A 25,825-nucleotide genomic window follows, 5' to 3' on the forward strand; every position below is an offset into this window, starting at 1 on the left:
GCTCCCCCAATTTGAGTAAACTTGGGATTTGGGTAAGTAATGATCTGGTTCATTTTTGTACTCGTATATTTGAATACAAGAAGCTAAAATAAGTTGGTAGGTCAATGCTACCGGCGATAATGGTGAAGCAGTTTTGAAATACCTGGACTCACCAACCTGCTTGGACCGACCACTCAACAAGCTGAAAGATGTAGCCTTGCAACTCTTGGGGGGCTCAAAAACTGAACTGCTTTCATAAAACTATTGTTTGCTCGTACTCCATATACTCCATATTTGGTGAGGATGAGCACTAAGCAAACGAGAGCCTTTGACTCCACGGAAGAAAGAAATATTTGTGGCAAGGCGCTGGATGGCACACTGCAGCAGCAACATTCCCACCAAAGATACAACTGGTAAACCAATGTTCATGTCTTACATTAACTAATTCCGACTTATGCTTTAAATGGATCATGTTTATAAATTGCACATTGGTTCGGATATTAAACTATGCAAACAAATTGAATCATAACGCCTAAGACTTGAATTTTCTAAGGATGGTGAAACCTACATAGGAAATTAACTAAGAAATGGCCATATGGCGAACTAAGTGATGTAGTCTTAAAACTGAAAATTAAACGAGTCAACAATGCACTCTACCCTTTCGGCGATTATCTAATTCAGGTAACATCCAAGCACACTCTTTGATATTCATTGTCTCACCAAAAAAGCCACCTCATCTAGAAGTCGCATCCAATGGTTTCTGTTCATAACTTCTGCTTGCTAGGGAAAGCTGGGCAGTTAAAAGAAAACACATGGATAGAGAGCATGATTTCATAGGACGCAGCTTCTTAAAATATGTCCATCACATTCCCAGCTGCCAAATCTCACTAGTACTTGGAAGTGAAATTATGATCGATAGACCCCACAAATGCGTTGCGCAAGCTACAAACTGCACAAAAGTATAGACATATATAACCCGATCAACCAATTCCGTTAAAAATTATAGCTAATGAACCTAAGATGGCACATTATCCGCCAGAAAATAAGGAACTTCCAAAGATTACAAAAGCATGTATCAATCATCAACCTGCGACATCCGCTGAAAGCCAGGGCAAACTGCAAAAAGAAAAATGTTGAATCTTGATTTCTGCCAACAGGTTCTCACCAAACAATAAATGAACATGCCAATGAAAAGGGCAATAAGTCTACCTGCTTTTGCTATTGAGCTCATAAAACAACCGACGAATACAGCATATATCACAGCCCTTAACAGGATTAAAGCTGTGTTGATAAAATAAACGCATCAGAGAAACCATAGTCACTTTCTCCATACAGCAGACTCCATCAAAACAAACCAAAACAATGAAGGGGGCTCAAGTGCCCCAAAAAACGCACCACAAAAGAGGCAGTTGTGCTTGCGACAAGTATCTCCCACCACGACAAGCATATCTTCTACAGAAATAAGTCCTAAAGTCCAGATAAGAATCAGAGATAATAAATTGCTATGCGAAGCCTCTAAAATTATAAGGAATATCTGCCAATAATACATTAGAAAATTCTAATCCAGAATGGCCTTGGACCTAGAAGATACAACAAAATAACAACTGAGCTCTAGTTAGGGTGAAGCAACTGCACATGTTAAGACAAACACAAATTAGTAGCATAAACACAACGTACAGTCATTGCACTTAAAAACATAGAACTAATAAACTTCCTGTTGTCCTCATGGATGAATGCCAACATGCCAAAATCTGTAGTAGATACCCACAACCATCAGCTTGAAGGATAAAGTTGATTAAATTGCAGAAAGAAAAACTAGAAGTACAAGACCAATATAATCTCCAAAATAACATGAAAGACGTATAAAGAAATCTTTGAATTCATAACAAGGATTAGATATGCCGAACAGTTCCAAAATAAACCTTTGAAGGCCATGCAAAATAACTCCCCATTCATCTCTTTCTGCCACCACGTTCTCTCAGAGAGAGACTGAGAGTTTCTCCAGATGCAACATTATAGTATGCAAGAGACAAGTTGTCCTTGAGAAAACCAGCCTTTCCACTCAGCTTTTGTTTGTTTGCAGGAAGCTGGACCTCCCCGGAAATCTTCTCTTTTAGACTGGCAATGCTTTCAGACAGAGATTGCACTGTGATTTCCAGAACTTGTCCTTTGAGATTCCCTTCGTCAGTATTCGGCACAGATACATTGATCCTTGCAGGACCCTGCAATACAACCCAGCAGGAAACAAAATTTGCAAGGATGTAAGTAAACATGAGGCATTAAACAAAGTTCTAAAAGAGACACAGACAATTATGTAAAACATTGGGGGGGAAATAAGAAAGAAAGCTATCCCTACCGAGTGCTGAGCCAAAAACTGCTCTTCAGGAATGAGAACAGACTCATCAAGCTTTTGCCTCTTCGGCTCTGGCTCTTCAGGTAGAGGAGGGGCTTCTTCCAGTGGAGGAGGAGGAGGCATTCCTTGGGGAATAGGAGGAGGCGGAACCATAGACATTCCGGGCTGGGACATCGGGAGGGGAACAAAGGGGCGAGGTGCTCCCAAAGGTGTAAACTGTGATCCAGGAGGTGGTGGAATAGGATGGCCATGCGAATTCATGGCCATTGATGGAGGCATTGGTGGACGATTTACCATGAGATTTTGCTGACCTAGCATCTGTGGCATGGGAGGAGGTGGGGGCCGAACCTGAGGAATCATGTTAACCATAGGAGGTCGAGGTGGAGGCGGAGCAGTAACCCCAGCACCGGTGGAGGTGGAATACTGGACGGTATTAGGAGGCCTAGGAATATTCAGCGCAAGCCCAGGAGGTGGAGGTAGTGGCCTAACAGATGGAAAACCAGGTCTGGGAGGTGGAGGAGCCTGCGGACCAGGAAGGTTTCTTTCATCATTTGCAGCATCATTCTGATCATCTGCATTAGTGTTGTGAGACATTGCCTGGCTTGCAGTGCGACCAATGCTACCTGTGTGACCATCCCATATGACCTGCTTCGGCTCTTCCTTTTTTTTCTCAATCTCAGCCTTGACCGCATTTGAAACTTCTTCTTCCGTAGTACCAAATATATCCGGACGGGTTCTTGCAAGCCCAACAATGTTCCTAGATATCTCATCATCCTGCGCAAGAGTTGTCTCCTTAATCTTCGCAAACATCCTGTCTTTCTGTTCCTTGTACTTTGGATCAATGAGAGAGATCCTCATATGTTCAGACATTTCATTAATAGGTATTAGCTCACCAGTTATAGGAGAGACAACATACTTAGTCGGGTCCCTTTCTGCGGGGATCCTCTCTTCAGGCCTCTTCCAGTTCTTCACAATCCGCATAGGTGGGTCCTGTTCCTCTGCAATTCCCATGGTTTCAGCACTCTTGACATCACCATTCTCTTGAAGAGTCGCAGCTCTCATACCTTCTTCGACTAGCTGCACCTCTTCTTCATCCATCTCCATTTCCACCTCTTTTCCAGGCTCAACATACTCTTCTTCCTCCAATGTAGGCATCTTGCTCCTCCTTATAACCTCCTCAAGGGTCATAGGTGGAGGTAAATCCTGATCCTCATCATCAGCAAAATCTATAGTCTCAACGACAACAAAATCATGCCAATCAATCATAGCCATCTGCAACCTCTCCTGTTCTATCTCATCTTCAGCTTTCTGCCTAGCCTGCTCCTGTGACTTTTCCCACTCCAATCGATGCAGACATCGCTCCAGGACTGTTGTCATGTCAGCAGCACTCTTCCGTAGCTTATCCGTCAAGCCTTTAGGAGGCATCAGAACTTTCGAATACGCATCCGCAAGTGAAGTGAAAAACATGAACATGCTGTGAGTAGGCTTTAGAAAATGAAACTGCGGATTATTAATCTCCCTGCTCGTCAACCCTGTTAAGAAAGACTTCCCATTTCTGGCCACAAATTGTGCTGTAAGCTTAATGATATCCAATTCTTCACTTGTGATCCCTTCAGGGAGTCTAACAGTATATTGCTCTGCCTCAGGTGGCTCAAGAACCCTTCTGACAGGTCTAAACTGAGCAGACGGATCAGGCCTAGCAGTTGCCTCAGCACCATCAGCGGTAGGAGGAGCAGGGGCTGCTTCTTGGTCTGCTGGTTGAGTAGGCTGCTCTCCAGAAGCCTGATTCTGTGCACGAGCTTCAGCCAAACGGTGCTGATAATAGGCATGGTAAGGATCAGAAGCACTCAGGAAGTTAAATTTTGCATTGCCAGCGTTATTTAGAACAATCCTCTTCTCAAATTCTGGACCATTCTTCGCCACAAACTGTGCAGTCTTGTCGACAATACTCCTAATATCTGGAGGCGGATAAATGATACCAATGGTTCTCGTATGTGTTGCAACAGACGTTGGAACATTATTGGCTTTATTGTTGTCCTCTTCATTTTCCTCCATGTTATCATCCTTTGGTTCCTCTACCACCTGCGCTGGAGGTGTTGGTCCCAGATTCCCATCCAACGGGGGCGCTGGAAGGGGTAATATTGGCGTGGTGCTCAACATTTCTATTCCTGCAAGTTGCAGCAAATTCTATTTTTTTAAAATGATCAAGCAGTTATGGCGTAGCATAAGCACCAATAATAGTATAAAAAACCCCAAAAATATGCTTCTATCTTCATTTTGCTTTCCCCAGGCAAACCCCATGAACATGCTCATCACTTCAGTTGTCATTGAAGCAATCGAACCCTAGAATAAAACCTATACCTCAACTTATTCAAGAACGAAACCCCAAGAATATGCTGATAGCTTCATTCATTCAAGCAACAACAAAAAAACCAAAAGTAAGCCCAATAACTCGAACTTCATTCAAGCAAGCAAAACCTAAATACAAACTTACACCTTAACTTTCATTTAAAAGAGAGAAAAAAAATGTGCTCATAGTATCATTTCACTCAAGTAAGCAAAAGCAATACATATTCTAGTATTCTACAACTTCTGAAAAGCCTTATTAGTGCATTTGCAGTTTCTACAAGAATCTACAGAAGATTAATGCTGGATTGACTTAGTTGTAAAGTTTATAGGCAATTTTTTGAGAGTCATATGCGGAAAATAGCGTCGAGCATACAGAACTGCATACAATCCCAGCAAAAAATAGTAAACAATCCACAGAAACTAAAGTACCCAAATGCAGAAAAAGAGTAATGCAAACAGAGAAGAAAAAATATATGAAGCAAGACAAGGCAAACTAAACAATCTGCATTCCCATTGATTAAGCATCAGAAATTTATCCAAACCCAAAATTAATCAATCACACATAAAAGTGGGCTCTCTAAACAACAAGCGCTAAAAACTCAAAATTAATCACAAGATGTCATGAACCTTCAAGCTCAATTGTGTAAATGAAAGAATTAGTTATACCGGAATTACAAATACCCAAATTAAGGGTCCAGATTAGAAGTAGTTTAATGAGCAGAAACGGCCCAGATCAGTTCAATTGAAGATATAAGCCAGCTAGGATAGAGAGAAAGGGCATAACAGAATTCGGGTAAATTTCTCTTTCTTCCTTCTCGATAACCTCGTGTTCCCTTCTCTTCTTTTTCTTCTAAATTCTGATCCAATCCTCTCTTTTCTGCAGGTATCCAGTCCCATGGAGAGTTACTAGTTTCTATTTCCTTTATTAGTAGAATTAGGTTGTAATACAGTTGTCAATTTTCCATTTATATAAACAGAAAATCGTCCCAGAACAATTGTTCTTCATCTAGTTTATTAAAATTCTCAATTCAATAATCAGAAGTTGACACGAGAACTTTTACAACTGGCTAAAACCAAAAACACCACAAAAAAAATGTTGCAAAAGATTGTATCTTTTTCCTGAAATCTTAAAAACATTTTGGGCAGTGGGCATACCTTACTTAATCTCTTCTCTTTCTTATTAAGTAGTAGTAGCTCTAGCAAGTCATTACCTTTCCATAATTAGATGGGGAGGATTCAATAACACAGAGTATAGTAAAAATAATTCTCTGTTTGCCTTAGAAATGATGAAGATTGAAGAATGAAAAAGTTGAGCGCGAAGTGGCGAACCTGTTGAAGACTTGAAGAGGAGAGGAGTCACTCGCCGATAGAGATGGCGAATGGTGTGGGGCGGTGCGGTTACAGGGCAAACCCGCGAAGACTTAAACCTGCCCCGCAAAGCAAAATTTGTTGTTTTTAACTGCCCTGCACCGCGCAAAACCGGCCCCCATAAAAAAAATTAAAAATTTTTATTTTGGGATAATTATCAAAAGATACCACATTCTGATGCATTATATTCTTCTTTTTAGAGAAATTTTATGCAATATTTCCTGATTAAAATTGACAAGCTTAACATTCAGAGCTTCTGTACAGATTTCCCCCTTTTCTTGCTGACAATGGAACACATTAGCCCTTAAATCTAAACTTGCAATATTTTGGTTGAAAAGGAACTCTTGATAAGTCAAACTAAGACCTGCTTTGTTCCCTGGTTGTTGACTAAGTATACCTCTGCGTCTTGATACATTTAAAACAAGAAATTGAAACATGTGCACTAATTTTTGCCGACAAGTAATTCATGATTAAATTATTATACCAGTTCTTAAAGCACCACCCCAACATTTTGTCTTCATACTGTAAAAAAGATAGAATACTTTTTTCCAGGGGAGCTGTTCATTTCCATTTGACCAAGTGAAACATCTCCAAAGGAAAAAAGAACTAAATGCATCTAAGAAAGTGTCATATGGCCATATAGAATCAGATAACACCAGTGTTGCAAAAATTCCCTACAGTTGAGACTCCATACTTTTCTACAAGGCAAGAAAACGGATGACAATCACAAAATAATTAAAAACAGTAGGCTGATTACTAAACAGTAAATCATTAAATTGGCAAAAAAAAAACGAAAAAGAGCATTAGAGGTTATATAATGATTGTTTCTTTTTAATTCATCAAATTCCTGTTAAATTAGCTATAGTTGAACTCCCTACTTAACATAACAAGTAGAATCCAAGAAACAATTACCAAACCTAGTAAAACCCGGTTTCAGATTCAATGTAAAACCCAAAATCAATCTTTTTACCTAACCCAAAACATAACCACAGTAGAGCAGCAAAAATACAGCGTGAGCTTCAAAATTAAGCTCGAATCTTATCCAAAAGAAAGAAAACAGAGAAAAAAAGAGTTATCTGATGTCCGTAATCTTCAAAATTAAGTGAAATTGTGGAAATGAAGAGTATACCAGGGATGAGGAGAGAGATTGTCGCAACTCGCAAGAAAAGAGAAAGCTTGGTCCTGTTATGCCGCTTGAACTTGTCACTCGTCAGTCAGAGACAGATTGAGAGATCGGAGATGAGATTTGAGAGGGGAGATACGTTATTAGGTTTTAGTTCAGCAGTCGGTACCTTTCAGCGTTTTAGTGAGTTTTTCATCAAAATTGTCTATTTGGGAGCAGGTCCTTTAAATATACCTTTGAGCACCTTTAGTCCCTTAAATTTTCTAAAGCTGAGCACTTTTGGTCTAGCTAACGTGAAAACACATAGGCATCTCATGTGACTTGTAAAAACAAAGACCAGCTGCAAAACCTTTTACCACATTCTCCATTGTTCATCACTCCTGAATTTAATCGTTATTTAAAAGATTTAACGTAATTTTGTAGGTAAAAAACTCAGAAAGCCCTTTGTAGTTTATCCCATTTTTCAAATTTTGAGTGAAAATAAAACAAAATTATTCATAAAAGACAAAAATTAGCAAGTGTGAAACTGAAAGATGTTTCTTTTTCAAAATTACTTTTGAGTTCTCTATTCAATCAAGGTAACCCTCTTTCTATGACTCTATTTTTGTGTTGTTCTTTATTTAAAAGAGATCTAATCTTTATCTTGTACATGGCAAAAAAAAAATATAAGAAATGTAATAAAATAATATCACTTACTTCATCAGAAAAATAGTAAAACTAAAGCACCAAGAAGGGAACAAAATCAACTAGAAATATGTATATCGTTTACATTGTCTAGCAGTTGTCATTATAGCTTTCTAGAATCATCTATGATGCTTCGTGAGAAGAACCGGGAACAATAGAGAAGACTGACTTAATAATTCAACCACTTCAAGTTCACAACTATGAGTGAGGAGGTTCAAACTAATCTATTCTACCATCTATTTAGTATATATAATGATTTGCAATAAAGAGGACCTTATAGCTAGCTTCTTTTTTGTCTTCTTGGAAACGGATTTTTCCCCAACTGTATATGTTTGTTGTTTGCTCGTTAGAGAAAGAAAAGAAGATGGGTTAATCAGAAATGCCTGCAAAATTTTTGTATGAATGTGCTTGTTTCATTCTTATGCTTAGTTGACTGGTTTTGTGTAAATGGTTTGTAGTTTCGGATTTGGAGTGATCGTGAATAATGGAGAATAGAGAAAAATGTGTATATTTTCACCGTTAGTTTTAACTCCAAGTTTGCCACATTTTGTTAGCTAGACTAAAAGTGCTCTGCTTTAGAAAACTTAAAGGATTAAAGATGCTCAGAGGTATATTTAAAGGATAAAAAACAATTTTGGTTAAAAACTCCGTTTTAGCCTTTAGACTTAAGTTTTATTTTTATTTTTTGATATATTTTTTTAAAAAACTCTAGCCGCGACCCGCCCCGCTCCCGCACCGCCCCATTGCCTTGTCGAGGAGTTAAGCAGTGTATCACACCAAGCAACGAATGTTTTGATTTTTGAGAGAAGTCTAGTATTAGAAACAAGGGAAAGAAACCTAGCCTAACTCCAAAGGGCATATGAAGTCGTGACTTGGGTCGGGTTGCACTTGGGTAGTTGGGTAGGGCTTATTGCCTTAGGGGTTGGACTTGGGTTGGGAACTTGAGCAGTTGGGCTTACTATATATTTCGGTATTTCGATTAATCGAAATATTGAAAGTTGAATATCAAGAACTGTATTGAACTATCGAACTTATAAAAAATTCATATTGTATTAGTACCAAAGAATCGAAGAATCGTTATCGAAATACCGAATTAATTCGATCTGGTCTCATTTTTTGATTGTTCGATTTTATGTCCACCCTTAATTGTTGTTGCTTTGGGTAAAGAACAGGAGAAAAGACGAGGTGTTGGTTTGGGTGGATATCAGCCGGCAGAGAGAGGGGATATAAAAGAACAGAACAATCAAAAAAGAAAAATATGAAAGAACAAATCCAAAAGATGAAAATTGAAAAGACGGAGATTTTTAGTAGGTGTTTGGTCATGAGTTTTGGAAGTTTTTTTTTCAAAAAAAAAAAATTTCAAATATGTGTTTGTTTATTAATCTAGTTTTTAGGAGATTTTAAAAATCAAAATTTCAAATCTCAAATATAGCTCAAGACTTATTTTTGGGCCAAATCATAACCAGTTGAGACTTTTTAGCTGGAAAAAAAAAGGACTTTTTAACATATCAAAATTTGCCCCAAATTTCACATCTAAACATATTTTCAATTTCACATCAAACTTCACCCAAATCAACTCTTTCAAATTATATTCGGGAATTTATATCCAAATGTTTTACAAAAAAGGAACATCTGTGGAGAATTGGTGCCTAAATGCAAAAAATATCTTGCAACTCTCTTTTTGGTGTTATTCTCTCTTTGCCCTTTATTTTTGGGGGTTTTAGAAATCTGAACCTATTTTGTTTCTTAGCAACTTTTTCTTTTCTGGATACGAACGTTGCACATATATCTCATTTTAATTAGTATAAATAGTGTATATCTCATGTTAATCAGTACAAATGTTTTAGGACTTCTATATTTTTTTGCTCTCGTCAGTGTGTTTAGAGTGCTAAAAGAAATAGATATAGTTCAAAAGAAGGTGGTGAGACTTGTTAAGTCATCAAATAAACTTCTTAAAAATGAATCTTTTCTCATTGGGAGCCGGCTGTAATAGGACAGCGAGCATTTTTACCCCAACGAGAAAGGAATGGGCATTTTCGGGCGGGGGTGGCAGTAAAAGTTGCCTTGTGGTGATCAAAGATTATTCAAAGTTGTCTGGGGAGAAATAAACATTTCTTTAGTATGTGTTATTTTATTTATATTGTAATATTGTTTTGATGATAAATTTAATGTAACAGGTAATTTGCAGTTCTTGCCTATTCTGTAATTAATTTCATGAGACAATCCATATAAGCAAAAAAAAAAAATGTAAAATGAAAGTATATGGCTGATATAACAAAACTTTGCCATAAAAGTCATTCAATCCCATTAAGCAGGAACATACACCATTTACCCAACCATATTGGGTGATATAGCTTATACATCATTCAATGTTCTTTTCAAATTTCAACAAAATTAACAAAAACACATACTTAAATTTTGTTCCTCTCGGCATGTATCACTTGATAGTTGATACCCTACATATGTATGTGTCTTCATATACTACAGATGAACATCACTTTGGCTATGAAAAACAGTTAGTTGACATTCCAATACAAAGTCATTTAGTGAAAGCATATATAAATTAAGAAGCAAATTATATCAATAGACACATTTAAAGAAATAATAATGTATAAGGGTATATAAACATTGTCCCAAAAAATGGCTGAGGGTATAAACTAAAAAATACGGCTAGGTGGGTGCAAACTGCTGTGAAAAAAAAAAGGCAATACGATGTACTAAGCTCCCGCCATACACGGGGTCCAGGGAAGGGTTGGACCACAAGGGTTTATTGCCCTGGGAAGGGCCCGGTGCAAATTGTTGTATTTTCAAAAATTGCCCAAATACATTTTGTTGATGGTAAACAGTTGAAAACGGTTTTAAAGGTTAAAATTTCCATTTATGAAATGAATACTAAACAAGTCACATTAATGGTTACAAAAGTCTTTACACCATTTCGTTTCCTGGAGCAAACAAGTATCACTTTAATTTGTCCGTTAGTAACAAATAAAGAAACTCTAATTTTTTCCTCATTATAAAATCATATTAATGCAGTTCAACGTAGTACCTACTGGCAGTCACTGGGAACAATTTTATATACAAATGATTAGTTAAGATCTATATATTGGTAACAGATATGTACTTAATACAGATGCAGAGATATATCAACCATTCAAGGACCCCTTGCAGAAGCAAGCTGCTTCTTGAGGCTGAGGATTTCAAGACCACTTGAAACTAACTGATCTTTCAGCTTTAATGAAGCCTCCTCAAACTTCTTGTTCATTATGTCCATCTCATCCAGCGCCTCATTGTACCTCACACGAAATGCATCCAATTTTGATTGTGCCCCTCGAAGTCTCATTCTCAGCTTAGCTTTCACATTGATATGGTTGACTTCATCCTGTTCAGACATATCAGATAATCACATCCACTCTCTTTTGCAAATAGCAGGACAGTACAAGGAAAATAAGCTTAAAATAAAACGCCTGACTTGGCTCAGATTGCTCTTAGAAGTATAAAATAAATCGCCTGACTTGCCTCAGATTGCTCTTAGAAGTTACATATGCAACTTGTCACAAACATGTGCTGAGTTCATAGTTATTCATACCCAGGATACATCGCTTAATTACACATGCAAACATTTTCAGCAGATTGTCCTCATTATGCAGAAATGAAGCAAATGCAAAAGTTACATATAGAAGCAGATGCAGAAGCTACTCTTTACAGCTGCTTCATAAAGAAATTGGCATTATGAGTAGAAAGCAAAAGCTACAAAATTATTTCCCTTCTTTAATCTCAATCATCACATAGAGATAGAGTATAATATTAAAAACCAAGAAAAAAAAGAGAAAAGACAAATTATAAAAATATAGCGACAAAAGGGTAACCTGTCATCTGTATATATCTCATCATAATCAAATATAGCTGCAATTGACCATGTATATGATTACTTACATCATGCATTTTGATCTCCAAAGATGAAAGCTTCTCGCTGAGCTGACCGACTTCATGATCTGAATTTGACAGCTGACAACCGAAATATAGTGTTATCCTCGAGCATAGTAGAGAAAGAGTAAGTAACATAATGAATTGGTAAATAATCTGTCTCAGATAAACGAGAATCACATCTCCTTTACTTGTTCTGAAAGAAGATTTGACAATTAGCATTTCATGGCATTCAAGTGTAAACCTGAAAGTCATCTTTCTGAATTGGCACCGTCTCCGCATCTCTTATACGGGCTAACAGATCTACTCTTTCTTTGCTAAGCATGCTTAACTCCATCTGAAGCCGTTCTACTTCCTTGCGCAGATCCTGATGCTCCAGTGTCAGCATCTGCAGTTGCAAAATGTGACATTTCATTAGAAAAAGACCAGGTGTGCAGAATGGCAGCAACATATAATGATGCTGGAAACTTGGACAAGAAAAGGATATCTACTGAATTGGTGTGCTACAGAAAAGGTCCAAAATTCAAATAATATTGAATTAGATTGAAATCAGGCGATAAGTTTGTCATGCAAAGCTGCTGGTGGTGAAGAAACTGACAGCATCACAATGGCATTTAAGATTTTGTAATAAGCTTCATCAATTAATGATTACAGTTTCACTGGCAACACTCATTTTAAGTGCCTCCACATTATAACTGGATATTTGACAATCATGATTGAAGTTTCTTTAGGTTCAGATCACATAGTTTAGGATAAACAATCATGGGAGCGTTTAGTGAGTTCTCATTGGCAGATGTGGAAGTCATTGCCCCTTTTTTTTCATTTCAGTGTTTTGTGAGAGTAAAGAATGCACTTGAGATACATATAAATTTTGGGATTATTTTATAGGTGATAACAGTAGCGTGAAATTCAACCAAAAGTTAGAAGTTAGAACTATGGAAAAGCACTCTATATGGTAAAAGTTTTAAAATAAGTAGAAGAAAATATGCAATTGCAAGCTTAGCCTCCTTAAGTAGAAGGAAGGTAAGGAGATTGGATGGGATTGTGGTGACTAAATGTAAGACAATTTTGATCTAGACTCAGTTGTCAAGGAGAATAGCATGAAAGGTGAAATACAACACATAGTGGATGGTTAAAACGGAGGAGTATCATGGGAGTGCCGGAAGATACCTAACAAATGAAAACGCAAAATTATGTGGAATGATTGTAAGACCAACAATGTCATATGAGAATAATGTTGGGTCTTTAAGACACAGCATATCCACAAAATGAGCGTGTTCAAATCACAAATAGCAAAATAGATGTACGGTCATACAAGATCGTACCAGATTGGAAATGATCACATCAGAGAGAGGGTGCTAGTGACAGATGTGATGAATAAAATGGGAAGTGGCATAAGATGGTTTTCATAATGTCCTACACAGATCTCTGAATGCACAGTTGATAAGTGTGCCATTAAGATGATTAAGGATACCAAGATGGGACTAGGTGAGGTAGATCATCAGGATAGTGTTATCACTTTAAACTTTTGCCAATTCTTATCCTTTTAGTTGAAGATAAGAATATTAGTAGTTTCCAGAGTCTAAAGTCCAAACCTCCCTTTCTATATGGACCAATATTTGGTATGTCTATGTTCTTTCAATCTTTTACTGGGGACCATATAGCCATATCAGGGCTAATTTGCTTTCTTTGACAGTAAGAATCAGGCGCAAAGGAAGAAATTACGTTGCAAGGGAGCCTCATTCCAACTCGTCTTTGTAGGAGAAACCTTCAACAAATTTTCCTCTTACCCTACTTGCTGTCGGGAGAATATTCCTTTTTCCTTCTAGGGGCTTAGCCTATTCCTGTTCATGTGCTTTGTTTTGATGGACTTGCATAATATCGAACAATTAGTTTTGTGAGAAGGCACTGGAGAAAATATGATATATTGATATTGTATGTGATGCAATACAAGAGGTGCTATTTATAGCTACTCTATACAAAGGGGATACTACTCCTATTCCAATGTGGGACAATTACATAGCTATCTCTAACACTCCCCCTCAAGCCGGAGCATATAAATCATATGTACCGAGCTTGTTACATATATAATCAATGCGAGGACTAGTGAGGGACTTGGTGAAAATATCTGCAAGTTGATCATTCGATCTCACAAACTTCGTAGTAATATCTCCTGAGAGTATCTTTTCTCTGACGAAGTGACAATCAATCTCAATGTGTTTAGTTCTCTCATGAAACACCGGATTTGATGCAATATGAAGTGCAGCTTGATTATCGCACACAAGTTCCATCCGACTGATTTCACCAAATTTCAACTCCTTGAGCAATTGTTTGGTCCAGACTAGTTCACATGTTGCCATAGCCATTGCTCGGTATTCTGCTTCTGCACTAGACCGAGCAACTACATTTTGTTTCTTACTTTTCCAGGACACCAAATTTCCTCCTACTAAAACACAATATCCAGACGTAGAACGTCTATCAGAAGGTGATCCTGCCCAATCAGCATCCGAGTACCCAACGATCTGCTCATGACCTCGATCCTCAAACAGTAATCCTTTACCTGGAGCCGATTTTATATACCGGATAATGCGGACAACTGCATCCCAATGACTATCACAGGGAGAATTCATAAACTGACTTACAACACTCACAGGATAAGAAATGTCGGGCCTAGTCACTGTGAGATAATTTAATTTACCAACCAGCCGCCTATAGCTTGCAGGATCGCTAAGCGGCTCCCCCTGTCCAGGCAGAAGTTTAGAATTCGGATCCATCGGCGTGTCAACAGGTCTGCAACCTGTCATCCCTGTTTCCTCAAGAATGTCTAACACATATTTCCTTTGAGAAATAACAATACCTGAGCTAGATTGAGCAACCTCAATACCTAGAAAGTACTTCAATCTGCCTAGATCCTTAGTTTGAAAGTGCTGGAAGAGATGCTGCTTCAGATTAGTAATACCATCCTGATCATTGCCCGTAATAACAATATCATCAACATAGACTACCAGATAAATACATAGACTTGAAGCAGAGTGGCAATAAAACACAGAGTGATCAGCTTCACTACGAGTCATGCCAAACTCCTGGATAACCGTGCTGAACTTACCAAACCAGGCTCGAGGAGACTGCTTTAGACCATAAAGTGACCGACGCAAGCGACATACAAGGCCACGAGACTCCCCCTGAGCAATAAAACCAGGTGGTTGCTCCATATAAACCTCATCCTCAAGATCACCATGAAGAAAGGCATTCTTAATGTCCAACTGATAGAGGGGCCAATGACGAACTGCAGCCATGGATAGAAAAAGGCGAACTGATGCCACTTTAGCCACTGGAGAGAAGGTATCACTGTAATCTAGCCCAAATATTTGAGTGTATCCTTTGGCAACAAGACGTGCCTTAAGTCGATCAATCTGGCCATCGGGACCAACTTTGACTGCATAAACCCAACGACAACCAACGGTAGATTTACCTGAAGGAAGAGGAACAAGCTCCCATGTACCACTTGTATGTAAAGCAGACATCTCGTCACTCATAGCCTGTCGCCATCCTGGATGAGACAATGCTTCACCTGTAGACTTAGGGATGGAAACCGAGGACAATGAAGATATAAAAGCATAATGGGGAGATGACAGACGATGATAACTCAAACCAACATAATGAGGATTAGGGTTTAGTGTGGTCCGTATACCTTTTCGAAGTGCAATCGGTGTACTAGGAGCAGGATCCGCAGTAGGAGCCGTGTCAGGTGCAGGACGAGAACCAGATGGGCCTGATGTAGGGCGCGAACAACGATGATAAGTCAAGAGTGGTGTTCCTGTGGCTGGGCAACTAGGAGGGATAACACTGGACTCCTCGAAAGCTGGTATGGGTGAAACCTCTGTGGTTGAAGGTGGAGGAGGATTACTAAACTCCTCAAAAGTCGGTATAGGTAAGACCTCAGATATGTCATGGTGGTCAGCAGAAGTGACATCAGTTGTGAAGAAAGGTTTAGACTCGAAAAATGTGACGTCAGCTGACATAAGGTACCTATGAAGATCAGGTGAATAACAACGATATCCCTTCTGAACACGAGAATAACCAAGGAAGACACACTTGAGAGCACGAGGAGCTAACTTATCTTTCCCCGGGGCTAAGTTATGAACAAAACATGTGCTCCCAAAAACCCGAGGTGGAAGAGGGTATAAGGCTGACTGGGGAAACAATATTGAATGTGGAATCTGACCCTTGATGGGAGATGAAGGCATCCTATTAATCAAATAACAAGCTGTGAGAACTGCATCGCCCCAAAAACGCAGCGGAACACGAGACTCAATTAGAAGTGTGCGAGCAGTCTCAATAAGGTGCCTATTCTTTCTTTCTGCAACCCCATTTTGCTGAGGGGTATAAGGACAAGATGTCTGATGAATAATTCCATGAGAAGACATAAACTGCTGAAACTGAGAAGATACATATTCTAAGGCATTATCACTGCGAAAAATGCGGATAGAGACACCAAATTGGTTTTTGATTTCAGCACAAAAACTCTGGAATATAGAGAATAACTCAGAACGATCTTTCATTAAGAAAAGCCAAGTACATCTTGAGTAATCATCAATAAAGCTAACAAAATAACGAAATCCCAAGGTTGAACTGACTCTACTAGGACCCCATATATCAGAATGAACCAAGGAGAAAACAGACTCTGCATGACTCTCAACACTACGCGTAAAGGAAGCTCGGGTATGTTTCCCAAGCTGACACGACTCACAATCTAATCTAGACAAACTGGATAAACTAGGCACCATCTTTTGAAGTTTGGATAAACTCGGATGTCCTAAACGTCTGTGGATTAGATCTGGAGGATCTGTAACTAGACATGTTGTGGAAGGACTGAGCGAGTTAAGGTAGTAAAGACCTTCTGATTCACGACCTGTACCAATTGTCCGTCCCGTACTGCGGTCCTGCATAATAAAAGAATCATCAATAAAATATATACCACAATTGAGGGCACGAGTCAAACGACTAACAGATGCAAGACTAAAAGGACAACCAGGAACATAAAGAACGGAATCTAGGGTGATAGAAGACAATGGGTTGGCTTGTCCAACTCCTTGTGCCTTAGTTTGACATCCATTGGCTAAAGTAACAGTAGGAAGAGACTGTGAATATACAATATTCGACAAAAGTGATTTATTACCAGAGATATGATCAGAAGCGCCTGAGTCCATGACCCATGGTCCAAGAGTACTAGACTGGGAAACACAAGCAAAAGAATTACCAGCAATAGGAGTGTCAGTCTGGGCAACTGAGGCTACTTGTGGAGATGTTTGCTTACTTGCTCGATACTGAAGGAGCTCATTATATTCTTCTTTAGATACAGAAAAGCCCTGGTTACCTGTAGTCTCGCTCTGAGCAACGTAGGCATTTTTGGGTGGACGGCCATTTAAGGAATAACACATTTCGCGAGTGTGTCCAAGTTTGTGACAATAAGAACACTTGGGTCTAGATCTCCCAAAATGACCGCCTCCTCGTCTATTCTCCATAGCTTGAGATGCCCGAACATCCACTGTCTGGGATGCAAGAACAGAGGAATCAAGTATCTGTGATGAAATCACTGGGTGACTTGGTGCTGCAGCAAGGCGAAGTAATCGATAGAATAATTCATCAACTGTAGGGACAGTCGGACTCGCCAAAATCTGGTTTCGTACTGAATCAAGATCATGAGGAAGTCCAGCGAGTGTAAGAACTAGAAACATTTTCTGTCGCTGCTCTTGTTGTTTTGACACACTAGCAGAAACTGGCATCAATGTCTCAAATTCCTCCATGACTGCCTGTACCTGACCCAAGTAAGTAGACATATCTAATTCTTGCTTCTTTAAGTTTGTCATCCGTGATATCACATCATAGAAGCGAGATATATCATTAGTGTATAACGTACGAGCCTTTGCCCAAACCAAATAACATGTCTGGAATGGCCGAAACAAAGGCATCAACTTAGAATCAATAGAACGCCACAAGATGCTACATAATTGAGCATCAATTTTTGCCCAAAGCGCTATCGCCTTTTCATCTCCTTCGCTAGACTGTTTAATCAGATGATCTTGCACACCTTGACCTTTACACCACAACTCGACAGATGAAGCCCAAGCTAAGTAGTTTGAACCTCCCATTAAAGGTTCCGAGGTAATCATAACATTAGAGTTTCCAGAACTCATGCTTTTAGACCCAAAAACATCAATTCCCAAAGACATCTTGTAAATTATTACCAAATAAGAGAAATAATCAACTGTAATCCACTGAAAATAGAGTAAGGAACACTGAACCAGAATAGTAAACTACTGTAGCAGTTGGAAAGTTACTGTTGCAGCCGGAAAATATTCAAAGTGGTCGGAATGAAATAAAAACAGTAGGGGTAGGATCGGAATTACCAGAAGACCCAACTGTTCTGAATGAACTTTTTCAAAAAATGGCCGGAAGTCAACTTTTTGAAATCACTATTCACGCCGGAAAAATAAAAAAGTGGTCGGAATTTGGTGTAACCTGGATGGGTAGGCTCGGAATTGCAAGGGAAACAATCTGTCCTGAAGAGTCGTCGCCAAAAAATGGCCAGAAGGTGGCCCACGCAACGTTGGAATTTCTCTGGAAAATTTTCTTTGGACAGCTACAGTACCGCCGGAGATTTTCACTGGGATTTGGTCGCCGGACAGTGACTACTCTTGTGGTAGTGTTGGATTTTGTGCACAACACTGACCGAGACAAAGCAGACGCAAAACAACTTTGAAAGTCGCCGGAAAAAAAGGGTTCCGGTGACTGATTTTACTTCCCGGAATCGCTAGAATTTATGCACAACGATAAATCTCTCACGATAGCTCTGATACCATGTGAGAAGGCACGGGAGAAAATATGATATATTGATATTGTATGTGATGCAATACAAGAGGTGCTATTTATAGCTACTCTATACAAAGGGGATACTACTCCTATTCCAATGTGGAACAATTACATAGCTATCTCTAACAAGTTTATTGTTACAAATCTCCCTAACCTTTCTTTCTCTCTCTCTCTGTCTTTCCCTCTTTCTCTCTCTTGCATCTCTATTCGTCTCTCATTCTTCTCTTTCTCATTTCTACCCCTTACCTTCCTCCCTTCTGCCGCTACATCAAATTGGTACCAAAGCACAAGTTTAGATTCGCTATGTAGTTGCACTCTTTGCTACAAATCAGTATTATGCCGGCTACTCATTGCCAAAGAAGTTTGTCCAATCGATTGGTGGTATTATGCTGGCTACTCATTGCCAAAGAAGTTTGTCCAATCGATTGGTGGTTTCCCAAGTACTTAGATAGAACGATGAACTACCTCACCATATCAGGCTCACTTGTCAGAGTCAACTGTTGAGTTTTCTCCACAGCGAACACAAAAGAATTCAATCATGAGGATATCATTATCATTCCATATTATTTATCTTGATCTATTACGTGGTACTAAAATAACGGTAACCATATTTTATTTTAGAGATAAGATTTTATCTAATTTTATCATTTTAGTTAGAGATTGGAATGTCGTAGTATCAAGAGTTCTAATTCAACCAAAACTTCCTATCTTATAAATAAGATCTTCATGTACTTTCTTTGACAGAATCAAATCATTTTGTTGCATTCATTTGGCATTAATATCCCCCTCCCTAATCTCTCTATTTCTGTCTCCCTCCCTTTGTCTCTCTGTAATTCATTCTCTCTATGTTTCTCTCTCTTTCCTCTTCTCTCCTCTCTCGATTATTCTCTCCAGAGTCACCTCCCCCCCCCCCCCCACAACTCCCACCTTCCTTCCTTCTAGTGTTACATCACTAGGTAGACCTAAAATCAATAGAGGGTTGTCTCACAAGACCTGCAATCTCTCGAAATTAATTCAGACTTAGCTAAAAACATAACAAAATAGAAACAAAGGATCATATTGGGCAATACCAAAGAGTTGAGATAAAGGCTTAGATGTAGCTACACATACATTATGTCCGACTATTACAACACAACACATGTTCCATTGATCTAAACAGAGTAGACAGATTAATCTGGGTGAATAACAGGAATAAACTTTTTAAAGTAAACAGCTGTTATAAAATGCTAGAACAACAGAACAGCCAGAAGATTCCTAATTGGCCCAGGAAGATGATATGGAAGACCAAAGCATGCGTGAAAGTAGCTTGCTTTGGATGGTTAGCAGCTAGGGATGTCTGTCTAACTCAGCATAAATTACAAAGAAGAGGTTTCTCTTAGTGCAGCTGCTATATTTCTACACTGCACATTATCAAGACAATGCTGGGAGCTTTTTCATAATATTATGGGAGTGTCTCTGGTGATTCCCGAGAATATTAGTAGTCTCTTGGAAATCTGGCAAGCTCAAAAAGTGAAGAAAAACTTGAAGAAGATATGGAGGAACATTCCCATCTGTCTTTTATGGCTGGGAAAGGAACAAGGCATGCTCTGAAGGGAAGAGGTTGCAGATTGCTAGAGTCAAGAACAAATGTATCAAGAATCTATTTCTCGGATGTGCTTGTATACTCTATATAGGATGGATCAGTATTTGGATTTCTTGTATTTTTATATTTTTTTGGGGGGGTTTGGGGGGGGGGGGGAATGTAATATGTTTGGTGGGTGTAGTGGAATTTGACTTGTACTTTTTAGTACCATCTTGGTACCAGTTCTAACAAATCTTGACTTATATAAAAAAAAAAAAGGAAAATATTATGCCCGATTATTTCCAGAAGTCATTCTAGTCTAGTTAAAGACTTGTATGCCAGTGTATGCAAGAAGTGTGAGATAATAAATCCTTTAACTAAGAGAACCCTTAATTTAACCTAAAAGACAAATTGTTACTAGTATTCGAATGAAATTGACCCAAACGAGTGGAATGTATATAGGGATTTGTATAGCCAGCCCAACCATTTGATTGGGCAAAAAGTGGCAAAGCTGATTGCTTGATTGTCTTATTCACCATAATATGTCATGAATTATTAATTTATAATACCAGGAATTCACCAAGGTTCCGAAATTAGCAAGCTCGAGGCAAAAATTCTGTTCCAGTATAACTTGGCTCCAGCTGTTGTATACCACTATGTATCATTTCTTTATTCATTAATTTCTTGGAGGGAGTGCTTCTGACAGAGTGGTAAAGCCGATGCTGAAGAACAAAAGCACTTCCTCACTTTCTAAGTCAAATAAGCAACAAGGCGATACGAGAAGAGTTAGACGGCATAATTATTCAACTAAAGTATATCCAGCTTCGCGAACCCCAGAATACTTTTCTAGGCTGAATCATTATTCTCGCACTCAAAATAAATTCTGAAAGCTTGACAAAGTACAAACATATTACCTCTTGAGATCTTTTACATTGTTCCTCAGCAACTCTCAGGCCAAGTCTAAGTTGATCGATCTCTAGTAATTTCTCTTCACTGTAAAACAATGTATGTTTATCATCAGGCAGATTGATCTAAAGGTTTAAATGAATACAAAACTCATGGCACCTAGATTACACCCAGCTTTATTGATGAGGGTAGTAGCAGCTGTAGAATCAAAGTTTATATTTGATCAACTAGGCACCTCAAGAAAATTTAGAAAATATATGAACAAGCTATTATATACTCCATTGTCCTAGCACCCAAGTGTGAGGAGTAGCATTCAATGAAGTTGGTGAAACCCCGGATAGACCAGGTTCAAATCTCAGCAGAAGCAAAATGTTAGGTGATTTCTTTCCATCAGTGCCGGTGGGAGGAGCAGGTCCACGGTGGAGTAGTGTAGGTACATACAAGCTAGCCCGAACACCACTGCAATAAAAGTACACTGATACATAAAGAAACACACCCCATTGTCCCAATTTACCAGTCACTTTTTACTTATTGAGTACCAATTTTACTAGAGCTAAATAGGACAAGATTAAACTCAATCTTGAAATTAATTTAGATTTCAGAAAGCAAAAGTGTAGTGCATGTTGTGATCTTGCATCAAAATACATTTTAAAAAAGACAACAGAATACACTTGAAAATATTAGTCAATAGTTACTTCACTTGACGATTGAAAACCTTTTGGACAAAGGGAGTAGCAACATATCAGAGTGATAGGGAGCAAAGGACGGACAAACCTGAAACTTCTCTCCAACAGCACATTATTTTCTGAGACGACCAATCTCTCCTCAAGGAGCTTGCACTGCATTCTACAACTCTCAAGTTCATTCTTCACCTGTAGTTTAAAGTCAGGATCATAAATCAAGATTCAATAAGTAAATCATGTGCAACTGACATGTACAGAAATGTGCAACATGTTTTGCTAAGTTCATCACCTCAATGGATGTCTTTGATTTCTTTAATTTAGCTATGTGCTTTTCTAAAGATCTCACAAGATAAGATGTTCAAAGCAAATAGAAAGGATACATTTTACAATATGGTACTCAGACCTCACAAACAATTCTCTTAATTATTTTTTAAGAAAGAAGTTCAAATGTGAACTAGCTTTGAATTAACTATGCTTTAAACTCGGCAATAAATTTTCCATAAATATCATGTTCCCTCTAGACAGTGTACCAAAGAGAATAGCATGCAAGCACTGAATCCTTGAAGAGATCCTCAATATCATCAGTAAGAGCCACTGCAGTGTTTCTAGAATATGCTTAAATTGTTCAACTACATCATGTGTAAATCTGAAGGTTACCTCTGTCATTTTCTGTGATAGAGTGGCGATTTCAGCACTATAAGATTTTGCTTTTTCATTGATTGCTTCAACTGTAGCTTTCTCCCTTGCAAACCATATGGCCTTTTCCTCCTCCATTGCCAAAAGGGCATCAGTTAGTTGCTGAAAAGGAAAGAAGGCACTCATAAATGACGTAATTGAAACAGTTAAATGGAGCCTCAGAATACATGTTCCCCAAAGCAACTTCAATTGGTACCATAGCTAAATCTTCTTTTTCTTCTACCAAAAAGTTGACAGAAGTTTCCAATCTCTGACATCGTGATTCAGATTCTTCCGAACATAATCTCTGCAATGCCATAGAAAAAATAAAATAGAAATAAGTTAATGTTTTATTTTCCTGAAGAAAGAACAGTAGAATTTAAGCTAATAAATCATGCTCAAAAGGCATGGAATCTCAGAGGAAAAGTTAACAAACATAAACTTACAAGGGATGACACCTCTTCCTTCAGCATATTTAGTTCGGTATTTGACATATTCAACTCGTCAGATAAAGCCTGCAATTCACATGCCAAATTTTCTGCTCTAGAAATGGCTTCTTCTTTTTCCGCATGAGAAATTGTTAATTCCTCTTCCAAAGAAGCAATAGTTGTCTCCATCTCAAATGCCAGCACTTCCAGCTTCCTGTACTCCTCCTTCACACCAGAAAGGGAAAAGTAGCTTAAGAATAAGCAATAAAGACAACTAACTTCCTCTCGAGTAGAATGCAGGCAATCAGTTACTTGTCTACTTTTCATATCATAAGGATATGAGATACTCTCTCTGTTTCAATTTATACGAGGTAGTTTGACTCGGCACGGAGTTTAAGAAAAAAAAAGACTTTTGAAACTTGTGGTCTTAAAAGCTTAAGGGGTAAAAGCTTGTGGGGCTATGACATTTGTGTGGCTATAAAAACTTCTCTTAGGGGTAAAATGGATAAATGAAAAGTTCAAAGTTAAGTTGTTTCCAAATATAGAAATGTGTCATTCCTTTTGGAACGGACTAATAAGGAAAGTGTGTCATATCAATAGAAATGAAGGGAGTACTATTTATAAGATTGATGGAAAGAGTAAATATAATGACAAAGCGTCTTATGGGCATTAAATGCCCAACATGCTGTTTAATACAGATCAAGGGTTCGAGCCGTGGAAGCAGCCACTAATGCTTACATTAGGGTAAGTTGTCTACATCATTACCCCTTAGGGTGCTTCCCTTCCCCAGACCTTACGTGAACGTAGGATGCTTCATGCACCGGGCTGCCCATGCTGTTTAATATAGGGCTAACAAATAAAGTTCAAAGTGATTCCTAGACCTAAGTTGGATGAGAAATATCTCAAGAAAGAAACAAACATGCTATGGAATTTTGCTAAATCAGTATATTCTAAGATAAATAGAAGCAGACTAGACTTCATGATGCATACCAATAAGGTTTTCTTTTCTTTGAGGGCACAGAAAATATAGCATGTTTATACCAAGTTTAGTGATGCTTAATTTAGTAATAAAGTTTAACCACTTAGAAATGTTTGAGGTTATCCTGAGATCGTCATCATAAGATGATTGGGAGAAGAAACATGGGTAAAGTACTTTTCCCATATGATGATCTGATCCTTTAATTTGAAAATGTTATTACGTCGCATGTAAGTTAGACAACGATGCCTTGGGGGCTGTAAGAGGATTTAGATTGAGATTAATAGAACCCAAAAAGCCCATACATGAAAATGAAGTGAAAGCACAAATGTCACTCTCCAAGCCCTGGCTTGGACAGCCTTTTGTTAATTTTCAGGCTTGTCCTACTTCACTTGTCAGGAGTTCTTTTAATGGCAGGTGAAAATTCAAAAATCAATGGTTTCTTGAACAAAAGTTACAGTAAAAAGACACCAACTTTTGGTCCGCCCTCCTGTTTTGCCATTATTGAGTTACTGATTTTCCTGCATGGATTAAGGGCTTCAAAAGTTGTATATAAAGGTCTAGGGCCACTCCACCATTGACTTAAGGTTTTGGGCTAAATGCACTGATTCTTTCACAAGGTATCAGAATCAACCTTGGGGTAAGCATATTCTCACACCCACAAAGTTCATGTGTGAACCACCAGAATTGGATTACGTAGGTGGGAGAGTGTTAAGTTATTAAATGTCCCACATAGGTTGTGTAAGGGCTTCCAAAGGATTTTATAAAGGTCTAGGACCACTCTAGTCATTGCCTTAAGTTTTTGCGGGGGACACCCAGATTCCTTCAGCACCATAAAGTTAGGCTCAATCTACATGTGTGACACTAATTTCAAAACTGGACCAACAGACAATGTCGAAAGTGGTTTTTTCCGTTCCAGTACACATTTAAGGAATATAGGACACTTCTTGAACTTGTTTACACTATAGTTTGAGCACACCATACCTACCTGCACAGCATGTTCAACACAAACAGAGGAATTCTTCGCTCTTTTGGAGTCAAACACATTAGAGCTACTATCAACAACTGAATCACGCCTTCTTCCAATGATCGAGTCTCGTTTATTGATGTCACGCTCAAGAATAGCCCTCTGTCCATTCAAGCGTTTAATTTCCCTCTCAGCACAAGCTCTTTCACCCTAAGAATGTGATACTGTCAGAAAAGATAGAAATGCCTCAGACGGCACAAGAAAATCAACTTTCAGAACAATTTGAATGAGACCTCAAGTTTTGTCTTCTCCTGGATGGCATTCCTAAGTTTGGATTCTGTGTCTCTCAACTTTGCTTTTGTTTTCTCCAAATCTTTTCTAATGCTTTCCTTCTCTCTGACTAAGGAACTGGAAGATAAGCATGACAGTTCCTTTTGAAGACTTTGAATTTGAGAAAGGTGTTCAGATTTTTCTGCTTCACATTTTTCAGAGATTTCCTAGAAAAGAACATGATTCTGTCAGCGCAAGTGGAGATATAAAAAAGGGAAGATATCGGAGAAAGTGAAGCAACTTACTGTTAATGCATTTCCAGAATCTTCAATAGCTCTTTTCAGTTCTTCTATCTGATTATGCAGATCCAGAGACTGATTATCCAGTAGAATCTAGATTTTGATTAGCAAGCGTTAAAAGGTACTTTCAACAGAAACTCAAATATACTTGGTAGTCAAAGATCTAATTATAAAGACAAACAAAAAGGAAATGCAGTCAATCCGCACCTTTTCATCCTCAACTACATTAATCTTTTGCCTCAAGAAAGATTGTAGTTTCTCATGGTTTCTAATTATGGATCTTATTTGGTTGGAACTGTCAAGTGCTGAAGACTTCAAATCCTGAAAGTGGGAAACCAGATCAGGTCGTAGAATACACATAGATAATAAACTATAGTACTAGAATTAATATATAAGAATATATAAAT

The 25,825-nt window shown here is 38.4% G+C and overlaps 2 protein-coding genes across 9 annotated transcripts in view; both read right to left on the reverse strand.

Annotated features, from left to right (window-relative positions):
* Positions 1–393: 393 nt before the first annotated feature.
* LOC104221311 (probable splicing factor 3A subunit 1) lies at positions 394–7,347 on the reverse strand. Of its 6 annotated transcripts, none has more exons than XM_070171682.1 (7): positions 7,179–7,347; positions 2,336–4,500; positions 1,902–2,201; positions 1,375–1,446; positions 1,189–1,260; positions 1,067–1,095; positions 394–928 (listed from the first exon to the last, which is right to left on the reverse strand). In XM_070171682.1, exons 2-3 carry the CDS (start codon positions 4,490–4,492, stop codon positions 1,932–1,934), a joined length of 2,427 nt encoding a protein of 808 aa, XP_070027783.1. In that variant the 5' UTR covers positions 4,493–4,500; positions 7,179–7,347; the 3' UTR covers positions 394–928; positions 1,067–1,095; positions 1,189–1,260; positions 1,375–1,446; positions 1,902–1,931. The 6 variants fall into 6 exon arrangements, with proteins under 6 accessions (XP_070027783.1, XP_070027781.1, XP_070027782.1 ...); XM_070171680.1 differs by having other exon boundaries at positions 1,375–1,730; XM_070171681.1 differs by having other exon boundaries at positions 1,560–2,201.
* Positions 7,348–10,695: 3,348 nt separating this feature from the next.
* Positions 10,696–25,825, reverse strand: part of LOC104232218 (kinesin-like protein KIN-7O) — a 47,590-nt gene continuing 32,460 nt past the window's right edge. Inside the window, exons 21-32 of one of the 3 annotated variants that reach the window (XM_070171683.1) lie at positions 25,626–25,739; positions 25,425–25,511; positions 25,143–25,346; positions 24,871–25,059; positions 22,925–23,131; positions 22,696–22,785; positions 22,461–22,601; positions 21,895–21,992; positions 21,129–21,207; positions 12,025–12,168; positions 11,790–11,861; positions 10,696–11,235 (exon numbers count right to left, since the gene is read on the reverse strand). In XM_070171683.1, coding sequence (XP_070027784.1) covers positions 11,008–11,235; positions 11,790–11,861; positions 12,025–12,168; positions 21,129–21,207; positions 21,895–21,992; positions 22,461–22,601; positions 22,696–22,785; positions 22,925–23,131; positions 24,871–25,059; positions 25,143–25,346; positions 25,425–25,511; positions 25,626–25,739 — 1,653 coding nt within the window. In that variant the 3' untranslated portion in view covers positions 10,696–11,007. Of the gene's footprint in view, positions 11,236–11,789; positions 11,862–12,024; positions 12,169–21,128; positions 21,208–21,355; positions 21,580–21,894; positions 21,993–22,460; positions 22,602–22,695; positions 22,786–22,924; positions 23,132–24,870; positions 25,060–25,142; positions 25,347–25,424; positions 25,512–25,625; positions 25,740–25,825 lie in introns of those variants that run through there. The other 2 variants (XR_011406658.1, XM_070171684.1) reach the window with 2 other exon arrangements.

This window comes from Nicotiana sylvestris, chromosome 4 (genome assembly GCF_000393655.2).
Source record: "Nicotiana sylvestris chromosome 4, ASM39365v2, whole genome shotgun sequence".
NCBI classification, from domain to species: domain Eukaryota; kingdom Viridiplantae; phylum Streptophyta; class Magnoliopsida; order Solanales; family Solanaceae; genus Nicotiana; species Nicotiana sylvestris.